At 34.8% G+C, this 27,987-nt stretch overlaps 3 protein-coding genes across 5 annotated transcripts; 1 reads left to right on the forward strand and 2 right to left on the reverse strand.

The window, feature by feature from the left end:
- The first annotated feature begins 187 nt into the window (after window positions 1–187).
- On the forward strand, window positions 188–3,832 carry lyrm5b (LYR motif containing 5b). Of its 2 annotated transcripts, XR_015525794.1 has the most exons (4): window positions 194–263; window positions 358–436; window positions 2,654–2,926; window positions 3,037–3,832. XR_015525794.1 is itself a non-coding variant. In NM_001159975.2 (3 exons), the coding sequence occupies exons 2-3, from the start codon at window positions 392–394 to the stop codon at window positions 2,861–2,863; spliced, it is 255 nt and encodes an 84-aa protein (NP_001153447.1). In that variant the 5' UTR covers window positions 188–263; window positions 358–391; the 3' UTR covers window positions 2,864–3,810. The 2 variants fall into 2 exon arrangements, 1 of the variants encoding a protein (NP_001153447.1); NM_001159975.2 differs by having other exon boundaries at window positions 188–263; window positions 2,654–3,810.
- On the reverse strand, window positions 3,194–16,674 carry si:ch211-59o9.10. Of its 2 annotated transcripts, none has more exon segments than NM_001365354.2 (11): window positions 3,194–3,517; window positions 4,887–4,986; window positions 5,066–5,187; window positions 5,268–5,377; window positions 6,630–6,753; window positions 6,836–6,913; window positions 7,892–8,037; window positions 13,133–13,589; window positions 15,836–15,890; window positions 15,991–16,235; window positions 16,554–16,673. In NM_001365354.2, coding segments are annotated over 10 exon segments (1,425 nt in total). In that variant the 5' UTR covers window positions 16,164–16,235; window positions 16,554–16,673; the 3' UTR covers window positions 3,194–3,457.
- Window positions 16,675–20,837: 4,163 nt separating this feature from the next.
- sycp3 (synaptonemal complex protein 3) lies at window positions 20,838–27,775 on the reverse strand. Its single transcript, NM_001040350.1, has 9 exons — window positions 27,591–27,775; window positions 27,249–27,462; window positions 26,549–26,624; window positions 26,428–26,462; window positions 26,228–26,345; window positions 26,047–26,146; window positions 21,931–22,029; window positions 21,743–21,847; window positions 20,838–21,102 (listed from the first exon to the last, which is right to left on the reverse strand). The coding sequence occupies exons 2-9, from the start codon at window positions 27,382–27,384 to the stop codon at window positions 21,049–21,051; spliced, it is 723 nt and encodes a 240-aa protein (NP_001035440.1). The 5' UTR covers window positions 27,385–27,462; window positions 27,591–27,775; the 3' UTR covers window positions 20,838–21,048.
- Between the last annotated feature and the right edge of the window lie 212 nt (window positions 27,776–27,987).

Below are 27,987 nucleotides of genomic sequence, written 5' to 3' on the forward strand. Positions count from 1 at the left end.
TCTAGTCATTTTCAATATCACTGAATAAATTAGGAAATCACCCACGGTAACTATATTTACCTTACTAGCACCAATTAAGTTTGGTTTTTGGCCGTTTGTGAAAAAGTTTCTTGTTGGTCTATTATATGTAAGAACGTACCGTTTGTAAGTCATTTGTCATTTTTATGAAGATTCCTGAGGACTTTTATTTTGAAGTTGTTTTCGATGACCGGAGAAGTTTGCAATCCTGATTGTTTTCATTGCGTTCAAAGGGCAATTTGCTAGTAAGTAGATTAAAAATAAACTTGGTCTCTTTCAGTTTTACGTCTTAAACATTTTTTATCACGTCTTGAAATTACATGTTCGTTTTGTTTGCAGTTTATTTGACAGAAATCCGACTGAACCCTGAGAAATGGCAAACCCGTTCCGAGCAGAAGTAAAGCAGCTCTACAAAGCCGTGAGTTACACACTGCCCCCTTCTGATTTTACATCACATTAAAATGTCCAAATTAAAAAAAAATCCAAATTGTTGATAATAAGAAACTTGTCTTGTTTACATGGAGTGACAACTATCTGTCGCTTCATAAGAACGACAGGTGACTGGTGAAATCAATATTTAGTCGGAGCATAGAATTACCATTTCATTCTAAGCTCTTTGATTTAGTGGAATAACAGTAACAGCAAATGATTTCTTTTGAAACTAAATAAATCTAACTTTAAATACCATAAATATAAAAGAGTGTGGTTAAAATATATTTAAAGCATGCTGACAGTGTGGCAAAAATGCAAATATTGTGTAACCCTTGCGTGCTGTTGGGGATGTTTTCATCCACTCTGGGCTGATTTTGAATCCTAATTTGGCCGTAACTTTGTTTTGTTTCAGTGAACAGAATGATTTTGATCACATCTTATTTTGACACATATTTTGAGAAAATAATCAACAATACACTCTGGGCAAGTTTACTACCCTACAGTAGAGTTAACCTGCTGTAAAAATGCATCAGATATTTTTTTCTTTTCTTTTTTTGTTTTGTTTGCAGAAATCTGTTAATCAGCCTTAGTCCAGATCAAAACTACTAAATTGTTTAGAAGAATACAGGATTTTAACTTTATTTGGCAAATTCTTAAATGTCACTGATTTGGAGAAAAAAAAAAAACACAAATCTTCAAATATAAAAAAGTAATTGTGGACTGGATTTTTTAACCTCTTATTTAAGTCTTGAACACGTGAAACAACATTGCCTTTGATGCAGTGTTTTGGATTCATTTTCAGTTTTTCTCCCTAATTTTCTGTTGGTGGCTGATTTTACCCCATTGACTGTCATTATAGCCATTTTTTATTACAAAACCAAGACACCATATAATCCAGCATTTTTAATTGTTGCTGTTTTTCCCTGTTGGGAAGAGGTCAAAATTGTCATTTTTACTGTCGATCATCAGTTGGCACCATTAACCTTTTAGATAGGCCTGTGCAAAGAAAGCTTAGTTTCTGCATTTTGTATGGAGTATAACAGCAAAGTGTGTGTGTGTGTGTGTGTGTGTGTGTGTGACCTTTACCCACTTACCTTAATGTGCCTGAGAAAATCAAAATAAGCATCCAGCCCTCGGAACTACATGGATTAAATAAAAACAAAGACTGTATTTATTCACCATCAAATGGTTATAATTCAAGTCAAAGGAGCAAAACAGCCACCAACAGTAATATAGGGGGATAGAAATGAAAATCTAACAATGTGTCAAAGCCAACATTACTGACCATTCACATGTCCAAGACTGTGATAAAAGTTTAGAAAATCCAGTCCACAATTACTTTTATACTGAAAATTCGTCATTTGTGTTTTTTCCTCACTAAATCAGTGACATTTCTGAATTTGCCAATTATTTAAAATCCTATAATTTTCTAAGCAATTTAGTAGTTTTGATCGGGACTGAGGTAGATTAACAAATTTATGCAAAATGTTTTAGAAAAAATATTTATCTGATGTATTTTGACAGCAGTTTAATTCAGTGATTGTTTTAATCCTGAACATAAAAAATAGTACATTTGAACAGTACACAAGGGTTGAAACATGCTAGCGGTTATAAAACATGCTACAAAAGGTATGTTTAAAACACCCTAGCAACTATAATAAAATGCTTAGAGTATCCACTCAAATTTAAACTCAATTTCAAGTCCATATGTCTCGACAAACAGACCAAATTTCATTTTGATTCTTTGGTTTCATATTTTGATTACAAACTAATCTAGAGCAGCACATATTCTCAGAATCACATGTATGAATTATCAATGCAATGGCGTAATCCATTTCTCTGCCATGCTGTTGATTTTTGCATTAACATTTTTCCATTTTCAAAATATTAATTGGTATAAAAAGTGGCAACTGGCCCCAGTCTGCCAATAGTAGTGTATTTAGTGTCATTATCTTCATTAAAGGGGCTATCGTGCCAGTATTTATTTAATAGTCACTCTCAGCTTCTGAATATTCTTGATCAGTAATTTTACTGAGACATTGAAACACTGATTCGCATTCAGTGTCAGGTCTGCAGTTCACTCATAACAAGCGAGCGCCTTTAAAGAGCTGAACACTAAAATCAGGGGAATAAAAGCAGTAATAATCTGCATCTCAGGGCAGCAGACTGTCATAATCCTCTCTTTTGATTCTTATGCTTGAAGTTGCTGTTTCTTGGACGGGAGTATCCGAAAGGAGCAGACTACTTCAGGGAAAGACTGAGGGCTGCGTTTGCCAAAAATAAAGATATGCGAGACCCTGACAAGATCAAACAGCTCATCAGCCGAGGAGAATTTGTGGTGAAAGAGCTGGAAGCGCTGTATTACCTCCGCAAGTACAGAGCCTTGAAGAAACGCTATTATGAAGCAGAGTGAATCTGTCTTAAAGAGACAAACAGTGCAAACATGAACATTCTGTCATTTACTCAATCTTAACCAGTTCCAAACCAGTTCTGTTGAATACAAGATACTTTAAAGAATGTTGGAAACCTGTAGCCATTGACTTCCATTGTCGGGAAAGCACATATTCTAGAAGTCAGTGGTTACAGGTTTCAAACTTCTTTTGTGTTCAACAGAACAAAAAATTCAAAGTGGTTTGGAGCAAGTCAGGGGTCAGGAAGGTATCAAGTTGTCATCAGAAAATGGAGGTTTGAAATTCTAAATGTTTCACTTGATTACACGAAAACATTTAACAACAAAATCAGGCAAAACATGTAGGGATTTTTTTTATTTCAAAGTCAAAACAAATGCAAGTTGCACTATTGCTATCAGTGCTTGTGGCCACTGCTATGATAGCGTCTGTCTGTTTTCAAAGGAAATATATTCATAATGGTTTACTTGGCAGTGGTTTACGCTGGTAAATGGGACGATATGACATTTAAAAAGCGCTAGATAACACTTAAATTAAGACTGTTTAAAAGACAAACACGACCAACTGTGAGGTAGATATTGAGTCTTGAAACTGAACGCTCAAGAAAAACCACCGGACTCAGATACATCTGCTCTGCAGATCGGACAAGTGGCGTTTTCCTGGAAGAGAAGATGAATAAGATTAGTCAAATGTACTGAAGCTTTGAAACCTTTATGAAGCTTTTGTTTTGGATTAGTGGTTCAGAGCAGTTTTCAAATCTGTAAGGTCATGTGATTTCAGTAAACAGCTTTTCTTATGTCATTACAAGGACTGCATGATACTGGGAACATGATATGCACTGTCGTTGAGTGTTGCGATAGTAATATAACTCATTTGAATACACTTTTTATTAGCAATTAAACTTCTGTAACGATCATACTAAAATAAACAGGTAATATGTTTTTGATCTAAATAAAACTGTCAATGTGAAAATATTTAGACTTAAACACCATGAATGACTCGAACCCTGTGTAAATTTGGATTCTTATTGGCTGTTGTCATTTTCCTCAGTTTTCTTCCAGCATTAGTATTTATTTTCAGCTCTAGGTTCACCTAACAGCACCTACTGGAGAGGCGGGGTTAAACCTAATAAAGGCTCATCTGAATAATCAAATTTGGATAAACAACCAGAGAAAAATAAAATTAACTTAATTCATCATAACGATAATGATACATTTTTTGATATATTGTCAGCTAAAGTCAATCCAGTTCAGAAATGTAATGATTTTCCATTGGAGGGCATTGTGGGTTAAAGGGGTATATGCACACAGACTTTTAATTTCAGCCAGGGCTTCCAGTTATTTGTCATCGCTTACAAAATCGCAGCGTTTAGAATGCGATTTTTTTAAAAGGTCTCAGACCAAACAAGAAGCACTGCATTCAATTATATTTTGCGCCATGTCTTTAAAATATAACAGTTAATTTTATGCCAGTATTTTTTATGGAATTTCTGTGCTAGCCTGCAGCTTATGACTGTATCTGAATTTAAACGGTCTTTCATCTCTTTTTACACTTTAGCAAAAGGAACCGTATGAAATTGAAAAAAGTCACATGACGCTTTCACCGGATGTTCATCATTGGCAGAAAAACACTAGCTGTGCATAAAGCCCATTCAGATGGCCCACACAATGGTCAAACACGGAACAGTTTTTTTATTTGTATTTATAGGTCCCGGATCAGTTTAACTAGTTTGTAAACGTTTTGAGGCATTTGTAAAATGAAACACAATGGAACAAACAACAGTCAGAAGCCATAAAAATGTATAAAAGCACACATTATGCAGACACCTAATGCTATTAGATGAGCTAAGTGCACTTACAGGTTATACGGTCAATGTAATTTATTTGGGGAAAATGTCAGGTGTCCCTAGCATGTGGTGTTGTAAAAGCTTTGAATCTAAATCATTTTTAAAGCAAAATGGTTTCAAAGCTTCATTTCACCCATAACTAGTAAAAACACTGTGAACTGATATCAGTAAAGCAGTCAGACCTTTAACCAGCGGTCGATGCACTTGACGTGGTAATCATGGAGACATGGCAGCATCCGGAGCCGTTCACCCGCTTTATACTCGCTGAAACAGATCTGGCAGCTGCACAGAGAAAGAGAGGATGATTAAAATAATGCATTGTGGGAAATGTCTCTTTTCAGCGTCCTGTTCTGTGACTTACTCTGTCTTTCCTGCGCTGTGTGTGGGATCGTATGTTTTGATGGGCAGCCGCTCAATCTCAGCCTTGCTCAGAGTGTTTTTGGCCATTACAGCACCCTGCTGCTCCTCAAACGCTAACAGAGCCTGATAAAGCAATATTACACATGAGGAAACATGGTTTTACGGAAAGTCTTGTGATTAGTGTGCATCAGCATATCTCAGACCTCATAATTATTTCCCTGGCTGTCATTAAACAAGTCCATCTGCAGGTGAGCAGCAGGTCTGCGACGGGAAGCTCGAGTTCGGCCTGTTTGACGTCGGCCCTGTTGTCTGTCTGTCCAATCAAAGGAAAATCAAATCAAATAACCTTTACATATTTTTATTTAATTTATGTATTTCTGTAGCACATCAATGCTGTTCTTCTAAAGTTCTAGTAAAAAAAAAACTAAGCACAAAATGATTAATAAAACAATACGCTTTCCAGACAAAGAAGCAGCACAACTTGTGCGGGAAAAATGAAAACAAAACCTTCCTTGCAGCACATTAATAAACGCAACACTGACAACCCCTGTCTCCAAATGTTTGTTCTTCCACTTGTTTTGCCAACACAAAGTCTTCGAAGCTATCATGCATATTATTGAAGTTGCACCGCGGCACATTTACAATAGAGCACGCTGATTGGTTGAACCAAGTCTGTCGTCATGAATTAATGCTGCACACTCAGAAACGTCACGATGCACTCGCAGGTACTGACATCCAGTCTCCACACTGGAATATACACAAGTATCTATTCGCCGTGACGCAGCTTCGAAAATTTGTTTAAAACTGGAAAAACAAATGTGCTTAAAAAAACACAAAAACAACCAATTCTCACTTTATAGTATATTTATTTGTGTCCTAATAGTGTTTATAGCAGTGTGGGACACATATATGACTGTCAACAGCTCGAAAACGGTTTTGGTGTTTCGTGACCCTTTTAGTGAGACTGAAGTAATGTGTCCCACATCATATAAAGTATAAAAAGTAAAGTGATATTGGAAATAAAATGTTGCATTATTAACAGAAGAAATAAGTTCACTGAAGTTTTTTGATGCAGATGATATATTTACAGTATTAACTAATACATAAAACAATAAATACATTTTATGAACATCAATATATTATTGATCGATTGATCTTTTTATTACTAATAAGTACACAATTTATTCAAATATAGTTTATATAATTATTTATATAATAATTGTAACATCAAGTATCATTTATATAAAATTTGAACAATTACAGTAACAAATACAAACCATTTAAAATATGAAAATAATAATTTCTAGTACTTATAAAACTAATACATCTTAATGTCATTTAATTTAACACTGATTTATTCAATTATTAATTTACCAGTTTGTCACAGCACTGGCACAACATCACTTTTTCATTGACTATTGCTTTTATACTCCTCATGTAGAAGTCACTACAGACAAAAGTGTCTGCTAAATGAATCAATGCAGATCAATAATTAGTAATAAACTATGATTTACTTCAAACACAAAACAGCTTTAAATTAAAGTGATGAAAGGATGTTGACTTACGCGGCTGCTCTCCAAAGATGACTTGCTGCAGCTCTGACAGCTCGGAGGGGGTGTGTGTGAAAGATGAAGAGCTGATCATTGAGGCCCACGGAGGGATCCAGCCCAAACCCACATATGAGTCAACCTGCAGGAAACCAACAAAATAGCGTTCAGCACTCTGAAGTGAAAGAGCAGAAATAAAGCGGAGAAATTAAAAACAAACTGACCACATGGTTATGGTTGTGGTTGTTTATGCTGGACTGTCTCTGCTGCTGCTCGATTCGCTCCTCCATGTCAAACTGTTCCTGCACACAGCAAAAACACCATCAGTTCACATCTGATGTTAAGATGTGACCTAATTGAGCAAAAGGCAAGTAGTTGACGATGGAGATGTGTTACCATTTACACCTGATGATGAAGAGTATCTCATATAGCCGTTTATACCAGATTAACATTTCTATGCACGACTGTCGACATTGAAATCTATTTAACAAACATTTTAGAACATCGACAATCATTTTATTATATCTTTAATATAAAAAAACATTTAATGCAATTCATCAAGCTTCTTTTAAATGTTATGTAGCTTTGCATAAAATAGATTTACAGCACACTAATGATTTTATTAATTAAGCATAACCATTTGATCAAAGAAATGAACCAATTCAGGGTGTAAGAAGAAAAGACTGATCTGATTTTTTTCTTTAGTTTTGTTCCTTTTCTTAATTTTGCTTCAGAAAAACCTGACTTATAACTGGTGTTTGGCAAATCTGGAACTCTGTGGGCGTTTTTGAAGAATGTATATTAAAAGATTGGATTTTTTGTTAACGTCACCCTTCACAAAAGACTTGAATTACTAGCTGATGGATGAGTTTACAATAGATGGCTGCATTATTGTATATGACGACATGAGACACCAAGACCAGTGTTTTGTCATCTAATCATTAAAATAAATGTAAAAAACAAAACAAAAAAAAAAAACAAATCTGTAGTCAAATTTATTTTTGTGAAAGTAAAAACTTAAATGTGCTGCAAATTTAAGACAGTACTAACCATTGGATTTTATTTATTTACTGTCCCCACATCAATGAGATTCAGAGATTTTATTAAGTCATTTATAAAGCTGAATCTTTCCATCAGAAAACATTTGCCTTTTCTTTTGCCTATAAATAAAACCAAACAATTATAAATGGGAAATTGTCTTAGAGCCCATTTACACTTGTATTCAGGGTCATCCACTTGGAGGAAAGCACATTTAAACAGTAGTGAGACATTGGTTTTACCTGTAGGCTTCTGGCGTAAGCTTCATCCTCAGCCATCTGAACAGAGCGAACCACCATGACATCATCAGCAGCATCATCCTCTATGATGACGACATCATCTGGTATCAGGAAAGACGGCGAACTTGCTGGTCCATGCATTCGCTTAGCTAGAAATAAATGAAACCAATCAAATAAACCTCAAGAGCCTAAGAGCAAAGAGATGAACATAAATACTAATGGTGGGAGTAGAGAAGAGAAAAGGAATGTCAGTCATTTTATGGAAAAAGCAGTCACTGCAATTTAGATTAAATCATCATATTTGCTTGCTTAAATCCAAAGTGATGAGTTAGTTAGGCCAGACTGTGTGTATTGACTGTATGTTAGCTTTCTAATTTACCTCAAATCATGATTTCTTTAACTCTACAAGTAAAAACTATTCTTGAAATACAGAAGCGATGGTTTTTGGAAACACTGAAATATGTTGGTAATTATAACCCCCTACTTAACCGCAATAGGATCATTCAACAGTTGATAGAAGACAAAACATTCTCTGAATATTTGTCATTTGGACTATGCTGGTCAATAAAGTTCATCTACTATGGATGAGTGTCAGATTTTTACCAACAGTCATGAACAAGAATGATTCACCCCTTTGATATCGGTTGCTTACAGACGTTTTACTCATTAGACATCTTGCATCATAGCCAGAGCAGGCAAATCTAGTTAGCATAATGACTTCATTCCGGAAGTTAAATATAGAACAGAGGACAGAGTTTTAGGGCACACGGGAGATTAAGGATATTCGGATATTCTGCCTTAAGTCAATTTCGTCAATTTAGACTTAAAGACTTCTTTGGGCCCAGCTTTTTAAGCCAATACGTCAATGTGTTCTCGAAATGTATAGGGCTACTTTTGCATTAGTAAGATTTGCATATAGCAATTTATATGTTTTTATTCATTTTACAGAATGAATAAGTCTTTGTGCTTATTGCTAACACTTGAATACCAGTGCTTCCAACTAGAAGAGTATGGACATGACTTTTACTGCACTTCTGATCATACTTTAAAAGATAAAATCTGCTTTTTCACTGTATTGTTTGGCTGTTTTACAGCACAAGTGACTTAACATTCCTAAACCAAGCAGCAAATTTAAAACTGGTTTCTGTAAAAATGTTCAAAATGAGGAGTAGTTATGATTAAGAAGAAATATCTAAGAAATATTTTCATTTCATTTGTTTCTGGTTTTCCGGGCTGGGTCGTAGGAGCAGAAGTCTCAGGAGAGACCCCCAGACCTCCCTCTGCCCAGACAATTCCTTCAGCTCCTCCAGGGGGATCCTGAAGCCTTATGAGAACAGAAGGATCAGTCATGATCTAAAGCTCATGACCATAGGTGAGAATAGGAACACAGATAAGACTGGTATATCGAGAGCTTTGCTTTTTGGCTCAGCTCCTTTAATTCTTCTGTTCAGTCTTAATGAGGTTAAAACAACAACAAAAAGAACACTATAAAAGCATCTACCCCAATGCAATGGAACTGATAGCACAGTTTATATAACATGCTTGCTGTAGTTTGTGGTGCACTAAAAAATAAAATAAAATAAATTATATATATATATATATATATATATATATATATATATATATATATATATATATATATATATATATATATATATATATAAAATGAATTTTTTTAAAGTGATTCTAGAGATAATGTTATTATTTTTACATTCAGAATTTTTTTAGAATTAGATTTTTTTCATTACCATCATAATTTTCACCCTTAAGGCTTATTTATAGATCTGTATCAAGTACCAACAATGGCATACGATACACAACCGGTGGCAAAGCATAAGATCTGTGATTGGTCAGCTTGGTATAGCTGTGACGACTGTGGGTGGAGCTGAGAGCCATGGAAGAAGAGCGCTGGCACGAGAACCATATGGATATTTGGTGTATATTTTTCCTAAGAGTGTGAGCTTAAACTGTTCCATGCACAGAAACCCACAGCATACAAGTGTTATTGAAGTGTAATTGCAGTATCAGCAGCATGCAATGTGGGATACAATGTTTAACCATAATGGAGTAAAAGTTCATCATTTGCAAGTGTTTTGAAGGCCTATGACTGAGTGAGCATTATAAGAGTGTTAAACATATTCAGGCAATTAAAAAAATTATGTTTATTTAAATTATTTATACAATGAAAGCAATGTTATTTTCATTCATTTATTCATTCATCTGGGTCGCAGGGGCAGCAGTTTTAGGAGAGAACCCCAGACTTCCCTATCACCAGACACTTCCTCCAGCTCCTCTAATGTTATTTTTACATTTGATAATTTAGTTTAGGTTCCTGAATTAGGCATGCACTATATATCGGCGGCCATACTGTTATCGGCAGATAAATGCTATTTTTAAGATTATTGTTATCGATCTAATGTCTAAATTAGGCCGATATCTTTAAGCCGATAAATTACGTAATTGTGCAGAACTGCCTGCCTCGTGCATGTGTGGGCGGAACTTGTTCAGACTTGTCTAGTGCACTATAATGGAGCTCTCCTCACATTGCTTATTCCTTCAAAGTCCATCCTTTCTTCATGTGGTATTGCTGTGCGTTAACTCTGTAAGTACCCATATTCCTCATAATAGACCTTTTACGCACTTCCGCATTTTTCAAACGGAAATATGTCAATGTAGTGCATTAGAACTTCCTGTTATCATAGCGGCAGATACGAAAAATTTCAGTCGAAGAATCACAGTTTCTGTTGTGTTCCAGGCTGTTCGTCTTCTAACCAAAAACAGCCCTACCTTTTATTTCATTCTTTTCCTGTGGATCCAAACCTGAAACCCAAATGGATACAGGCGATCTGAAGAGAGGAAGGGCATAGTTTTCATGTAAAAACAGGTAGCACCTATGTCTGCAGCCGGCACTTCACTCCGGATGATTACAGTGGTGGCTGCATAATTCGTCTCCTAAAGAGTGATGTTGTCCCGAGCCTATTCCCTTGGAACAACTTTACAGCTCCTTTGAGAAGGGAGTCAGTATATGACAGAACGTCAGTCTAAACAGCTATGCTGTGAAGATAGCGACATGGTGCAGTAAGGATAGATCACGACTACGTGACACACCCACCTGCATTGAGGTAAAGTTGGTTTTATATTCACACATTCGTTCATTTAGAAGTCTCTATATTGTTTACCATGTTACTTTGAATATTCAATTGAAATTAGCATGCAAATATGACTAGAAAACAACATTAACACTGGTTATTTGACTGTGAACAATGTTGTACTTTGATAGTCATTGGCTGCTAATATGATTTAGCTATTTAGAGTTTGCAAATAATACTTTAAAGAAATTATTTTGTTAAGGGGAAAGTCTGAATGTGCAAATATAAAACCAGCTTTACCTCTATCCCACCTGCAGGTAAGATTGTTCATAGTGTATTTAGTTAATGCTAGTCAACTATGTGTACCGTTATGCATTTCTACCTGAACAAATTAATGTTAATAATATAACCTGTTCACGAAACTCAACTAAAAACATAAAATATATATTTTTTAACAATGAAACAATTTATTGCTGTGACATGTAGTAAATACACTAAGTTTTATCATACTAGCATGTGTGGAAGTAATTAAAACAAGTGTGTTACAACTGGCCCTGTGTTAGGTTCTGCCCCGCTCTCCCCTATTTTAATTGCATGTATTTAATTACTTATTTAATTAACTTCGGAAGACAAACCAGGCTCGCCGAAAACACTCTAGCTGCCATTTCTCCGCCAAAAAAACTCATACCGGAACTGGGTTTACACATTGTTGACGTACTTCCGGTTTTTGCGTAAAAAGGTCTATTGTAGACATGTTTGATTAAGTGCCATTGTGTATTTTGCATTAAATAGCATCAGAGCAAATATTACATGTGTAATCATAACAGCAGAGATGCACACATGCTAAACAACTTATTGGGTTGTTTGTAATCTAATATGATTATTTGTTAGCATCAAAGCGTTGCTTACAAATGTAAGATTGTATTCAGTTTGATGAGAATATTCATATTGATTATAATGAGCACGCCTCACACTATCACCACACACACACGCATATCTGACCTTCACAGCAGCACGGGGGAGAGGTGTGCCAGTCACTGAATTCAGCATAGGGGTTCTCAACTAACCGCCACATTCTGTCTTTATATTATGCTCTGTGTTTGTCAAAGTCATCCGTGCTCAACGCTCAGGTCTTGTATCAAAATTTGACTCCGAGGGCAAATCTGCACCTGCAGTTGAGTGAAACTCTCAGCGGTTTATCAAACTTTTCATCAATCATTTTTCTCGCAATTGACAGAAAGAACAAACACAGGAGCGTTGTCTGATTGACAAGCAGCAGCTACATGTGGTTAACAAAATCTAAAATGCCAAATAGGATGAATCTATGGCACATTTTCTAAAGTAAAACGTACTATCTGTATTTAGCTGTTCGCTTGTACGGTGGCTTTGAACTGTCAAAACACCTCTAAAAATGGCTTTTTCAGACATTACATATTTGTCCATATGTACATCTCTGCAACACGTGTTATTCAAGAACATTTGAGCTGGTTTCAGTCCTTACCTCTTTCATTTTCATTTTATGTAAAATATATTTAACTTGCATGTTAATTAAATCCATTGTTATTTCAACTATTATTTTTAACAGTCAATCTGCATGTTAATTTGCTATTAAGAAAATTAGTTTTTTGCATGCTGATTTATGTGAAATCGTGAATATAGGTCTGTATAAACACCTTGCAATTCTGAAATGATAGCTTTTTGCTTTAAGTATAGACTATTCAGTTCATAAGAGCAGTTCAATCTTTTATAAAGTTTTTAAAATAAAATCAGTTTCACTGTATAAAAACATATCATTTTGTAACATTTATAATTATCAACCTATATATGTCATATGGCTATCTGCCTCCAAATCTGAAGAGTTATCGGTTATCGATATCAACCAAAAAAATCCATATCGGTGCATCCCTAACCTGAATGATGTCAAACTCCACAGAAAACCACAAAGCACTGTATTTTTCACTTTCATCTATGCTTTGTTGGATTTATTTATATTTTATGCATGAGTCACTCCCCTAAAAGAATAGTCCCAATCAATCCAAATTGAATTATCTACAAATATAGCTCTTCAAGCTATCTTTTGAAATTTTGAAAACCAAAATATGGCAATGTTATATTTTTCCAATACTGTACAGCCCTGAAATATTGTTGAGCATACCTGAATCCAGCAGTAAAGCTTCATCCTCTATGGTGGGTGCAGTCGAGTGTGCGGATGAACTTTTAGAGGCTTTAGTTCTGGTCTTTTTGCGTCTCTGTTCCCTGCTGTTGATTATCTTTTGCATAGAAGCACGACCCGTCTCTAGCTGCTCATTTAAAGATGTCAGATCTGCAGTTTGATCCAGTGCACATGTGGCAGATCCTGCTGAGGAGGAGGGTTTGGAAGATGCAGAGGAGGCTAATGGACGTGGAGACTCCAGCCATGTGAAATCAGTGGGTAACAGAGAAGAGGCCGAAACAAAGCCGTTTGTTTGAGGGGTGACAGTGGAATGAGTAGTGTTTAAGTTTTCCAGCTTACGCCGTTTCATTAATCTCTGTGAGCTTGGAGTGGTGTTGAGGTATCCTGGGATAAGATCCTGTCTCTCCCACTTTCTTCCATAAGAACAGGATGACGTTGCCTACAGTTAAGAGGAAAGCATGGGAAAGTGATTTTTTTCTGATCAGGCATTAAAACATTTGTGAATACAATTAGAGCTGTGACAAAAAAAACTAAATCTAGAAATTGATTTGGCAACTTTTAAAATGCATCACTTTTTAATTATGAATTGATTCTGAGCTTAGTTTTTATTAGCAGATGACGCTCTGGGATGGTTTTATCTGAAGAGTGCTTGAGCATTTGGCTGAAGCATGCAAGTAGGCTTTTATATCATGAGATTAATGTAAACAGCTCACTATGAACATTCTTGTAATTTGCTTAAACCTTTCCTTATTTCATTATTAATTATTAAGTTCCATTAAGTTATTAAGTTTATGATTAGCATTTCTATTTCAATTTTTCATTGTCATGAAAACTATACATGTAAATAATATGTTGTATTGGTTTCATGTAAAGCGTGTGCTGCATAATATTGAAAACATATTGACTTCAAACTTTCAATAAGATATTTCCTTCAAATCTCACAATATTTTTGCTTGCGTATAAAGCAGCTTTCTGAAATATGCTGTAAAACAAAGATGAACCCTTGTGAAGTAGTTTTTCAAATGCAGGTCTAACAAAAAATACCTTGAATTATCTATAAAAACACAAAAAACTGTTACAAACATAAGTAAACAAATGCAAAATCCAGGAATCCATGTTTACATTGTCACAAATTTGCATAAATATACACATTTCTGTGATGGTTTGTTCATTTTTAGATACCAAACTTGGAGAAATATATATTGATGTTTTTTTTTTTTTACATATTCAAGTGATTCTAACAAAACCAAGATAATACTGATAAACATTATCATGTTGGTCACTGATTTTAACTGGGTCACTTTTTTATCTATAAGGGTAGTGGGTTGTTATCTTGCATTTAGTGTTTTGTAAATAAATACACAAAACATTTATTCTACTTTTTAACTGTGCATAAAAATTGTTTTTCTTCATCCTTTGTTGTAAATTATTTATTATTGCATTTGTTATTTCATTTTGTACAATATTTAAAATGTTATTTAGCATTCTTACTACAATTGTATTATTTTCCATTTTCTATAAATCGTAAAGTTGTTATATTATAGATATATAGTATTATTTATATACACTCACCAGCCACTTTATAAAAGTACACCTCACCAACTGCTTGTTAACGCAAATTTTTAATCTGCCAATCACAGGCCAACAACTCAATGCATTTATGCATGTAGACATGGTCAAGATGATCTGCTGCAGTTCAAACTGAGCATCAGAATGGGTAAGAAAAGTGATTTAAGTGACTTTGAACAAGGCATGGTTGTTAATGCCAGACAGGCTGGTCTGAGTATTTCAGAAACTGCTGATCTACTGGGATTTTCACGCACAAACATCTCTAGAGTTTACAAGGAATTGTCTGAAACAGAGAAAATATCCAATAAGCGGCAGTTCTGTGGGTGCAAATGCCTGGTAGATGCTAGTGCCTTACCAGGTGTCACTCCTGTCAGCTAAGAACAGGAAACTGAGGCTATAATTCGCACAGGCTCACCAAAACTGGACAACAGAAGATTGAAAAAACGTTGCCTGGTTTGATGAGTCTCAATTTCTGCTGCAACATTGAGATGATAGGGTCAGAGTTTGGCATCAACAACATGAAATATGGATCCATCCTGCCCTGTGTCTACGGTTTAGGCTGGTGGTGGTGTAATGGTGTGAGGGATATGTACCAATTGAGCATTGTGTCAACACCACAGCCTACCTGAGTATTGTTGCTGACCATGTCTATGCCTTTATGACCACAGTGTACCCATCTTCTGATGGCTGCTTTCATCAAGATAATGCACCATGTCATTCAGTGCTAATCATCAGAATGGTTTCTTGAACATCAAAATGAGTTCACTTAACCTAAATGGCTTCCACTGTTACCAGATCTCAATACAATAGAGCACCATCGGGATGTGGTTGAATGAGAGATTCACATCATGGATGTGCAGCCAACAAATATGCAACAACTGTGAGATGCTTTCATGTCAATATAGACCAATAATATTTCCAGTACCTTGTTGAATCTATGCCATGAAGGATTAAGGCAGTTCTGAAGGCAAAAGAGGTCCAACCTGGTATTAGTAAGGTGTACCCAATAAAGTGGTCGGTGAGTGTTCATACACACAAACACTTGGAAAATAAATACTTTCAAACGTATACACAGATAGCGGTATGACATTCTGAAGGCAATCATATTTCTCTTACCACAGTTTTGTCCTCGTCCTTTTGGGAATGTCGTTTTCTTCTATGAATCAAAGGGCTGCAATTAAAAGTTACACAGCAGTCATTTCTCTGATTACTATAAACCCATGACTTCTCCATTTCAATCCCCAAAAAAAAAAAAACATAAAAAATGATACCTAGGAGTCTCAGGAACACAAGTGCTGGAGAAATCGTGAGAAAGTCCAGGCTCTTCAAACAGGTAGTCGCTGTCATTCAGTAAACAGGCGTTGTTGAGCGAGTCCAGAGGGTCAGCCTCCATCCGGGGACTGTAAAGGGGGTCATCACTGCTGCTGTCCTGTCTCTCGTCCATGACTGCTCTTCTCAAATACAGCGTAATGTGTTTATACTTTGGCTAAAGCTGACAGACCATGAGCTGGCGAGTCTACGAAAGTGAAAATACAAAGGAGAAAGACAAATAAAAGCCCTCATACGCATAAGGGAAGCTAATTTTCCTCACAAATTTGGCACAAAAAATATATATATAAACAAAAAGCGTTTGTTAGTGAAAACTGTATGACAGGCGTTGACGGTCCTCTCCGTGTGTGATAATACTGAGGCGTTTAAACGGAGGTTAAGTTAATCCATGAAGCATGTAACCGGTTAGCAAGTCACATCACGTTAAGAGCGTTTATGTGGCCGTCGTGAACAGAAACAAGACGTCGGTTATTTGAAAGAGTTCAAATGAGCTGACTTTACTTACCACCATTACAAAACATCCCTCAACGAAAAGCACAAATCATCGCCTTAAAACCTTTTCAGCTAACAGCGAAGTCACAATGGAAAACGCCGCCATGGAGTCATTCTTGCTTTCTTCCGGTTACGACACTTCCGGCACACTGATCAATTTAAAGGAGCCTTTTTCGTTTTCGTCGAATCTGTTTAAATTATATATTGACATTTATTTTTTAATTTTTTGCTATATGTTTTGATATAGACGCATGATTTAGATGGATAGTCTCCCAAATAGGGGTGGATGGGGCTGGGCATACATATATATATATATATATATATATATATATATATATATATATATATATATATATATATATATATATATATATATATAATATGTGTATGTATATATATGTGTATATATATATATATATATATATATATATATATATATATATATATGTATATGTATATATGTATATATATATATATATATATATATGTATATATATATATATATGTATATATGTATATATATATATATATATATATATATGTATATATATATATATATATATATATATATATATATATATATATATATATATATATATATATATATATATATAATGGATAGATGTTTGATGGATAGAATTGTGGTGGGCATGAACAGATAGACAAACAGTACCTCTTTAAAATTCTACCATCTACCATGGTGCAGAGCAGAGAACGCCCGACACAGTTTCTTCCCTCAGGCAGTCCATCATGAACACTTGATAATAATTGCAGAACAAATTATACTATTTATATACAGTACAGTTAGACTTATTCTTTAACAAAATGGTTTACATTTCAATTTGCACATACTGTAATACAGCTGCGCATTCAATATTGCATAATTTTCTCTCTATTTACTTCTTACTTTTGAAATTCCTTGGTGTTTTTGTCCTGTCACTATATTTTAGTTGCACTGTGAAAACTTCTGTCACAAAAACAAATTTATGTAACATGTAAACACACCTGGCAATGAAGTTCTTTCTGATCCTTATAATAGGTCAACTATAAGATGATGAAAATAACTCATCTGTTTATGCAGAGGTCGATGTTGATTCCTGCTTATGTTTACATATACATTAAAGTTTTAAAAATACAACACTTAATACATGTGCCCGCCTGTTTATTTTATAATTTAACCTATATTTTATCCACAATACAACCCAGAAATTTCATCTAATTTATTCATTCTTATTCACTTCAGTTGAAAAGATTTAATGAGCACTTATGATGCAAATTTACTTTTGGAAACTGCTTGAACAGACCTGTGAGTAGGTATGGTGTGGCCACTTGTCATACTGGAGTGATATTACCACAAGAAAAAAATCTGTACATTAAAATAGGATCCAAATCACAGTGATACTGAGGCCCAATGTGACGTAAAAGTGCAGGTTTCCTTGCCCACCAAATTGATTGACAGGTGCATATTAACAGTTGTCCATAGTAATTGGAATGTGTTGTAACTGCGCTATGAAATCATGGAATTTAGGACAAGGGAGCCTGATTCCCACTGATCTAGTCATAATGTTATAAATTAATTATAATAATCAAACACTTCTGAGAATAATAAGAAAAGGTGATGTTTATAGGTTTAATTTTTTTTTGCAATTGTTACCTCTACCAAGTTAACAAATACTAACAACATTACACGAGAAGGATTTTTTTTGTGCTCAACATAGCTTAGCCTGACTTAAAGTAGACTAGACCAGTGGTTCCCAACCTGGGGCCAGAGTTCACAGGGGGGGTGCGGGAGAGGATAAGTATTGAGGTAGAAAAAGGCATAAAAATGCTCCACTATTATAAAGGGCTTTGCAATTAATCGAATATCCGATTTAGATTTCGGTTTCAAACGATTATAAAAAAGCATTAATCGAGATAAATGATTATTGCATCATATTTTGCCACGTTCCAGTTGTACACGCTCTTAAATGGCTCTTAAAAGCGCGAAAGAGCTTATGTGTGTGTGCAGCACGATCACGCAGTCAGAAGCATGCGGCCGGTCAGCATTCACTCTCATTCACACACTGAGACAAGCAGAGGAGCGCAGACATCTAAAGTCATCTTAACGTGAGCGCTTTAATGGTAAAATAGGTGTCAAAACGCGGTGTTTAGTGATTATGTACATTAACCCTCATTTGTGTAATAAACAAACGAGTTGAGGATCAAAAGACGTGAAAGAGAAACTATTAAAGAGACAGTGCGCTATAATCCTTCTGCCGCCTGTTTTTATCATTATTAAACAAACACAACGAGAAAACCCTCGCTGCTCTTGACTGAAGGACTGCTGTAGCTAAAGTGTTTTTGTTACAGTGAAGATGCTTAAAACACAGTTTGTTTTATATTTTTATTCTATTGTATTTATTTCTCTTTCCTTTGCAGGGTGGAAAATAACTGTAAGCATACAGTTGAAGTCAGAATTATTAGCCATCTTGACTATTAGCAAACCTTTTCCTGCCCAATTTCTGTTTCATGGAAAGAATATTTTATTTACTTATTTCTGAACATAATAGTTTTGATATCTCATTTCTAATTACTGATTTCTTTTTGTCATTGCTATAATGACAGCACATAATATTTTACTAGATATTTTTCAAAATACAAGCATTCAGATTAAAGTGCAGTTCAAAGGCTTAATTAGAGTAATAAGGCAAGTCATTATAACGGTAGTTTATTCTGCAGACAATCAAAAATATATATTGCTTAAGGGGGCTAATAATATTGACCTTAAATTGGTTTCAAAATATTTAAACCTTTCTTTATTCTAGCTAAAATAAAACAAATAGAAGAAAATATATTATAGGAAATACTGTTAAAATTCCTTGCTCTGTTAAACATAATTTGGGAAATATTTATAAAAAAAAAAAATCTCAGGAGCGCTAATAATTTTGACTTTAACTGGCAATGGTTTTGAATAATCGTGATTACAATTATGACCAAAATAATCGTGATTATGATTTTTCCCAAAATCGAGCAGCCCTACTATTATATATGTATTTTTAAGTACCAAAAAAATAAATAAAAATCTAAACGCATGCTTAAAATTCCAACATAATAGTGAAAATAATTAAAATAAATAACTTTAAATAATTATTTAAATTTTGCTCACTCGCGCAATCTGCTTGTCAACGTGTCGTAAAGGCAAAATCTAAACAAAAATGGCAGACAAACGTAAATGCAGGGATTCTTCAGAGGCGAAGAAAAAGATTAGACAGTATGACAAAGCCTACATAAATTTTGGTTTTATTGAAGGCCAAGACAAGTTAAAACTGATTAATTAATATTTTCTATACATATTACTATATATTAATATTACACATACACACACACACACACACATATATATATATATATATATATACACACACACACAGTACATATGTATGCGCGTGCGTGTGTATTTATATGGTGGGGGGGCTCCAATGTTTGTATATGTTCATGGGGGGGGCTCCAAAGAAAAAGGTTGGGAACCACTGGACTAGACTACATGAATGATTGTTCATTTTGCAGTCCAACATGTTATTTATATGTAAATTTCTAAAAACAGTTTACACAACACTGTTTTTAATAAATCGTATAATATTGCATGCTTTTAAATGTAAGTGCTTATATTTATTTTAGCAAGCCTTTGTTACAGTGCAGATACAAGCGGTCAATGAGAGGATCAGGGGGCGTGGCTAATTTGAATGTTTAGCAGGAAGTTTGATTCCACAACTCCATTTGAAGATCTTCCTTGCATACCCAAGTTCATTTTTCAGCAGTTTTTTTTTGTAAAGTCATCCATATTTTTTTAACAGCCTATTGTCATAACCATTAACGTTATTTGGTTTTTAAATATATTTTATTAATGCCTATTCTGCATTTTATAACATTTTGTATTGTTATTTACCATTATAAATGGTAATCATAAGTGCTTTTGCATATTTTTAAATTATATAAAAATCGTAAACAATGTAATAAAAAAAGGATTTTTAGTTACTTATCGTTTTACACAATTTTTTAAATATGATTGTAAATTATTGTTATATATATATATATATATATATATATATATATATATATATATATATATATATATATATATATATATATATATATATATATATATATATTAATAAACGTTTTAATTGTAAAATATATAATTTAAGACTTTATATTGCTTGCAATTTCAATAGATTATTATAAAAAAAGACATAAAATTAAATATGTCCACCAAAATATTTAGTATAAATAGAAAATTTCAGAACATGGAAAGGGAAACTGAATTAAATTGGATCTTTATTCTTAAAATGGAATTAAAAATACATGTACATGTAAGCATATATTAGAATAATTGCATATACTGCAACAGCTCCAATTGTTAAATTAAACAAATAAACTGATTTAAAAGAGAGAGATAACTTATAAACTCATAATCAAAAAAGAAATCTTCCTAGCAGAACAGAAGTTAAAGTCACGTCAGAAAGACATGTTCAGAACAGCATGGACTGAAGAGACTTGCGGACAGTGGCCATCTCCTGCTGTTGCTGTAAAATAAAAATAAGTGAAAATTTATAACTGCTGAATGCACATGAATTCATCCTTACATACAGTTGATGACAAAATGATTACTGTCATCAACTGTGAAATGTATATATTATTTTTGAAATAATTTTTCACATTTTCCCAAAATATGTTTAACAGACCAAGGACATTTTAACAGTATTTCCTATTTATTACCTATATATTTCTTGTGAGAAAGTAATATTTCTTTTAGACTGGCTGGATTAAAAAAATAATTATATATAAATAATTTCTATTGGCTACAATAGATTCTATTGGCTTAAATTGCACTTTAAGATAAGTACTAGCATTTTTCAATATAACTAGTATAAAATGATGTGCTGTCATCATTATAAAGACAAAAGACAATAGTTATTAAAACTATATTTAAAAATGTGCTGAATTAATCTCTCCATTAAATATCATTTGGGAAATATTTGTCTTTAATTGTACATATACATATAATGAACATATAATATAATATTAGGTAAAAATAGTTGTTTTTGTAAATGCCTGCTTAAACCATCCTGAAAATATAGCATATATGTCTCATTATAGTGCAAGTCTATTTTTAGCCATATAAAGCTGATTTTAAAATATACAGACTTTCATTAGCGCACTCACTGTGTCCATCATAATCTTCTTCTGCAGAAGAGCCATTTCCTTCCGAAGCTCCATCTGCGTGCCCTGCAGGAAAGCTTCATGGCTTTTCTCCATCTCCTCTATGTTCTGCAGAAATGAAAGAGTTTGCCTGGTCAGCCAAAAAAATCAAAGCACTTGGTTCAATTTGACACAAATAAAGTGCTAATGACCTTGACGAACTGCTCATGCAGGTCATTGATGGTTTTTATCTTTTGCTTTTGCACAACCCTTGCCTGCTGGAAAAGCTTCAGTTGCTGGCGAAACAAATTCTGTGGAAACAAATTAAGAGGTTCAAAGTCAAAGTGTGAGATGGTTGGTAACGTCAAATATCTCGAAATGACCGCAAGATATCCTTAAAAATTCATTTCACAAAACCCTTAATCCAAAGAACATTCCTTAGCTTGATGCAGTGCCCCAAAATGACACCTTGCAAGTTGGAAAACTTTGGGGCTGTATTTTGTATTAGCCATGACAATGATTAATTGGTGGCAAACTAATCTTTTAAATGGAAACACCTTATCTAGGGTCAATTGGCATGGCTGTACGTCATTGACATGCATAGTTTTAAATCATTCACTCATTCACTTTCTTTACGGCTTAGTTCCTTTAATAAAAGTGGGTCTCCACAGCGGAATGAACCAACAACTTATTCAGCATATGTTTTACACAGCAGATGCCCTTCCAGCTGCAACCCATCACTGGGAAACAACCATACACACTTATTCGCACACATACACTACGGACAATTTTTTTGGCCAACCCAATTTACCTGTACCGCATGTCTTTGGACTTGTGTGGGAAACCGGAGCACCCAGAGGAAACTTACACGAAAGCAGGGAAAATGTGCAAACTCCACACAAAAATGCCAACTGACCCAGCCGAGGCTCGAACCAGTGACATTCTTGTTGTGGGGTGACAGCACCCCTAGAATCAGTTCAATCGCCAGAGCAGATTATTAATGATCTGATATTTTCAAAATTCTGATTTTTTTTGTTCTGAATTCATAGACTGCAGATATTGGGTTTAAAGCAATACAGTTTCAAGTTTTCAAAATGAAGAAATATAGAACATCAAATTCAATATTCTAAATTTCAAAACCAGAAATTCAGATGTTCCAAGCTCTGTCTGTCAATGGATCACCGGCTTTCTAACAGATAGAAAACAGCTAGTCAGAATGGGCAAAATCTTGTCCGTCATGTCAGAAATAGCTATTTCTTAGCCACACACTGAATGACATCTCGCCCTGCTCATCATTCTCTCTTCATATAGCCGTATATGTGGCTATCACACAATCATGCTGTAAGTGTATTCTGATTGTGTAATAGCCACATATGTGATATAGCCGGGTTCGTTGGACCGTTTTGCTTTCCTACTACAATCGATCAGCTCTATCGAGCAGAGAACATCTCATTAAGGCAATCTTGGACCAACTGATTTGGCGCGGATCAGAGCCTGATTGCTGGACTCACATATGCCAAACAAACTGTGCTAATCGCGTGGAAACGAGACCGATTCCAAAAGAAACATCTATGTGTTAAAGCACCTTAAGATTGCATTTGCATGCAATTGAAAGACAGTCACAGCCGAACTTTTGTGACAAGGCAGCACTGGGCTGATCGGGCCAGTAACCATTCTGTGCACTAGCCCAAGCATCTCACATGCAGGCCCCGGGCCATCGGGCATTCCTTATTGTCAAGCCCTTACACTGGAAGCTTCTGAAGCAAAAACAAATTCCTTGTATGTGTAAGCACACTTGGCAATAATACCGATTCCGATTCTGATCAATAGTGAAGAGTAGATGGTCAACGAAAAGTCAAACTAAGAATCACCTTTACTTATTTCATGACTATGCACAGGCTGCTGATTGCGGCGGTTGGGGGAGTCTAAAAATAGGTAAAATATGTGTATTTATTACCTACATGTACCCTAGAGCTGCACAATTAATCGTAAAAAGATCGCAATCTCGATTCGACCCCCTAGACGATCTTAATCCAGCATTTCTACGATTCTGTCAATCATATTTTCAAGTTCAGGAGAGAAGCAATCGTGGCTGCACAAGTCTTCACATTATTTTACATACGTTGTTCAGCAACGTGGACACCTCCAAATGGTGTTGAAAGAGTAACATGCTGTATTTATAAGATATAATTCACCTAAAAAATGTCATTTCTGTCTTCATGTAATGTATTTGCGACTGCAAAATCACATGTGACCTGAGCTGACCAACAGCTGTTACCAGAGGGTGGGCGCGCGCGTGCCTCTAAGTCAACTAATGAAGTCTACTTTAGTGAACAGAACCTGCATTGGCTGTGAATAACAGGTGATAAAGTTGTAAATAACATTCAGTTTGTGGCACAGAGTAATTGTTTGGGAGCCGCGCGGGAAGTGAACCGCTCTTAGCAGTCAAAAAATGAAACCGAAAGCGCACACATTGTTGGAATGATGTAGCTGACTGATTCCAGCTCAAAAAGTATCCAAAACCTGCCGAAATGCAAAAATACCCACCCAGTCTTCTGTTATCACAAAAATCACGTCAGTGACAGATTTTAAGCAGAAAATGACAGATTGTAAGCATATATCTCAAACACAATAATTCAACATCAGACTTATCATCAGCATTAATGACCAGGACAAATCTTAAGTCTGTTCAAGTCCACCATTCTCTGCACAATTTTTTTTTTTTTTAACGAATGGTCGACTTACACATAGCCTATTGCTGTTTTACCACCTGTTTGAGAATAACAATAATAATAGCCCACTTATATTGACCTTTATTTTACATCTACAGAATTGTAAGAAAATCTATTTTAGGCAAAAAAATTTTTAGCCAGAATCGTGCATCTCTAATGTACTCGAAGTAAAATTAGACACATAGGTAACTTAAAGTCACCCAACCTTATGGTTTACTCTTACTTATTCTGACTTTCTTTTGTTGAACGCAAAAGTAGAGATTTTAAAGAAAGCTGGAACCATTGACTTGCATATTATTTGTTTTTTCTACTTCTTAATCAATGGTTACAGGTATTCAGCTTTATCCAAAATATCTTCTTTTGTGTTCAATAGGAGAAAGAAATTCATAAAGCAGGGTTCCTACACTTTTTCCAACTTCAAATTCCAGCACTTTTCAAGCACTTTTAATGTGCATTTTTCAGCTTTTTCAGCACCTAACAACCACAGTAAATTATGTTTATTTATGCTGTGTTTATCATCATTATATTATTTTCATAGCAGACTTTAAGCCTTTTATCCACTCTTCGAAAAGTGTAAATGGTGGATTACCATTCACCATGATCACTGATCAGATGTGCCATCATTTGAAACTTTAGGTGGTTTCTAAAACAAATCTGTTAGTGTTATTTTTATTCTTTTATACCCAGACCTTTACATTTTCGCGGCTGTAACTCTGTCATCTGAAGGAAGGCACTGACTGAGTGATTGACAGCTGATACTAACCAATCCATTCGCATTTAGTTCAAGAGCAGTGGGCCAATCAGAAGAGCTTTAAGGCAGGGCAAGCATTGCAGGCTTTGTTTACTGCAGCAAGTTAACATGCCAACTGTTTTAAACTATTCCTGAGCGCTGTGTTTAGAGTTTTTAGATGCAAATATGCATTTTGCATAAATGACTCCTAAATACATGCATGCGGTGAACATTTTGCAATGAAAACTGATGTGCGCAAACAAATGCTCCTAAATATATTTTGAGTTTGCATAGATAAAATTCCGGCACATATTTAACCAAAACGGTCGCAATTGAACTTCAAATTCAAGCAGGTTCAAGCACTTTGTCCAAACCCAAAAGCACTTAAAAATCAAGCATTTTCCAGGATTTCCAGCACTCATACGAACCCTGATAAAGGTTTAGAACCACTTGATGCTGTACATTTTCTTTTTAGTTGACCTATCCTTTTAAGTAAACATCCTGCATTATTAAGGTTCACATTTAATTCATTAAGTGATTGTGGAAATTAAGCATGGGACGATATAACCATTTTCAAAATATACCGTGGTTTGGAAAAGGTTTTAAAACTCCCAAAATTTTCTGTTAAACCGTTCCAATGGTATGTGTAAGATTTTTTTTATTCACTTAATTTAATTTTTCTTTTTTTTTTTAGCTTTTTAGGACAACAGTATCACTAGCAAAAAAAAAAAAAAAAAAAAAAAAAAAAGAATCGGAAGATGCTATTTTAATTTGTACAGAAATCTGTGTTTTTAAACTAATGAAGACAGCAGGTCAATGCCTAGTGGAAATTGACATCTTTATTTAGTATGTGTGAAAAGTCTCACATTGAGTTTCTCCTCTTGCTCCTCGGATTTCAGGACGTCGCTCTCCCACTGCTGCAGCACAGAAAACACCTGCTGGGAATGATCTTGGGTCAGCTTCTGCCTGCAAGAAAACACACACACGTACACATTTATGTTTCTGAATATCCTAAAGTGGCATTTTCCACACCTGTCTTTCATTCACCTCTGATTCTGTTGGGTTTTCCACATCTGCTCCAATTTCTGAGTGCTGCCCTTTAAGGAATTTTTGGTGAGAACCTCCAGGCGTTTCCTTTTGGTCTGCATGGCCTTGCTGATGTCCGCTAAATAGACAATTAATCATGTTTTGTTTTTTCATATGAAACTATTTAAAACAGGCTATATGCTTTTGTTAACTTCACTTACCACCAAATCTTTCCAGCATACTTTGAACCTCATTCCTGAGATTAAAGTCAGCAAATTATCATTTCTTTCTATCCAAAGGATTTTTATAACTTTGTCTAAACTTATGTATTGTTCTACTCACCCCACACCACTATTTAATTCATCGTCAAACGTATCTGCAGATCTTTTCTTGCTCAGCTTGTCAATGATTGGAGTTTCTAATTGGAGTAACAAAATTCAAACATATCACTTATCTTTATTTCAAAATCATTTATTATCATCATCAGTTTTAAATAAATCTCATATTACTCATACATATTTTGTTACAAATTTTATTTGCATTTATTAAAGGTCCTCACACACACACACACACACACACACACACACACAAAATACTCTATATAAAAGCAAGAATCTACTTTTTTTTTTTAAAAACTTTAACTATTTATAAAATGACAAATTTTACCTCTTCCCAACAAGAAAAACCAGCAAAAATTAAGATAGCACAATTATACTGTTTCATGGATTTGCAATCAAAAAAATGTCATTATAATGAATGGGGACAAAACAGCCAATAACATAACAAAGGGGTAACGTTAGTAAATATGCTCAGAAGTATTGCTGACGCTTTTGATAAATTTCAAAATATGTCAAATACGTTATATACATTTTACAAAAATGTCAAAGTGATGTAACATTATCACTAAAAATCACTGCGAGACTCAAATATCACCCCGAGCGGATGAAAACATCCCGACAGCACACAAGGGTCAAATAAAAACAACACAGCCAATTATTTCAAGTATAGTTTTCGTATTTAAAAACATACACAAGTTACAGACCATCATCTCTCGTGTCTTCGTCAGATCCGCTTTCTTTCTTTTCCTCCAGAACGGTGAAGTCAAACGCCTTCAGGTCTGTCACCACACCGTCAGTATGTTTGGTCTTCTTGTTCTGCTTTCTGCCTGCAGCGGCCATTCTCTCGGTTTTTGAGGAGTATTTTGCGTTTTAATGCTACTATTAATATTAATAATAATCCAACAAACAAACGCCCACCTGTTAATCAAATCATTGAATTTTAATTTAAATCAGACGCCAGAGGTTATATGAAATTATATTTCTGCACATATAACGTACGCGCCTGAACAGACGATATTTATCTTCTTCACAGAACCGTTTCTTACCTCACGTTATCTTTCCACGGGTATCGATTAACTCCAGTCAGGAAAAGCACCCAAATCACTTCGCTAAAGTATATTTTTACCGTAAGGGTTTTACGAGTTGTTAATTATTTTAAATTATTGGCAAACTTTTATTTACACAAACGAGCACAAATGATTAGCGGCAGTGTGGACTGAATCTTCTTTCCCGCCGCTTTTACTTTGAGCGCGAGCTGGTGTATTCCGCGCGAGGTCACGTGACGCACACATCCAAAACACACTGTTTTTATTATACAATAATTACGTAATATACTAAGACAAGACGGTGCATAAAAATAAAGATTTGTTGTTGTTTTTCTAAGAGTTAACTTTTTTTTGATGAATGATGTATTCATCAGGCACTATCATCATTATGAATGAA

This window comes from Danio rerio, chromosome 25 (assembly GCF_052040795.2).
Source record: "Danio rerio strain M-AB ecotype USA chromosome 25, GRCz13ab, whole genome shotgun sequence".
Classification (NCBI taxonomy): domain Eukaryota; kingdom Metazoa; phylum Chordata; class Actinopteri; order Cypriniformes; family Danionidae; genus Danio; species Danio rerio.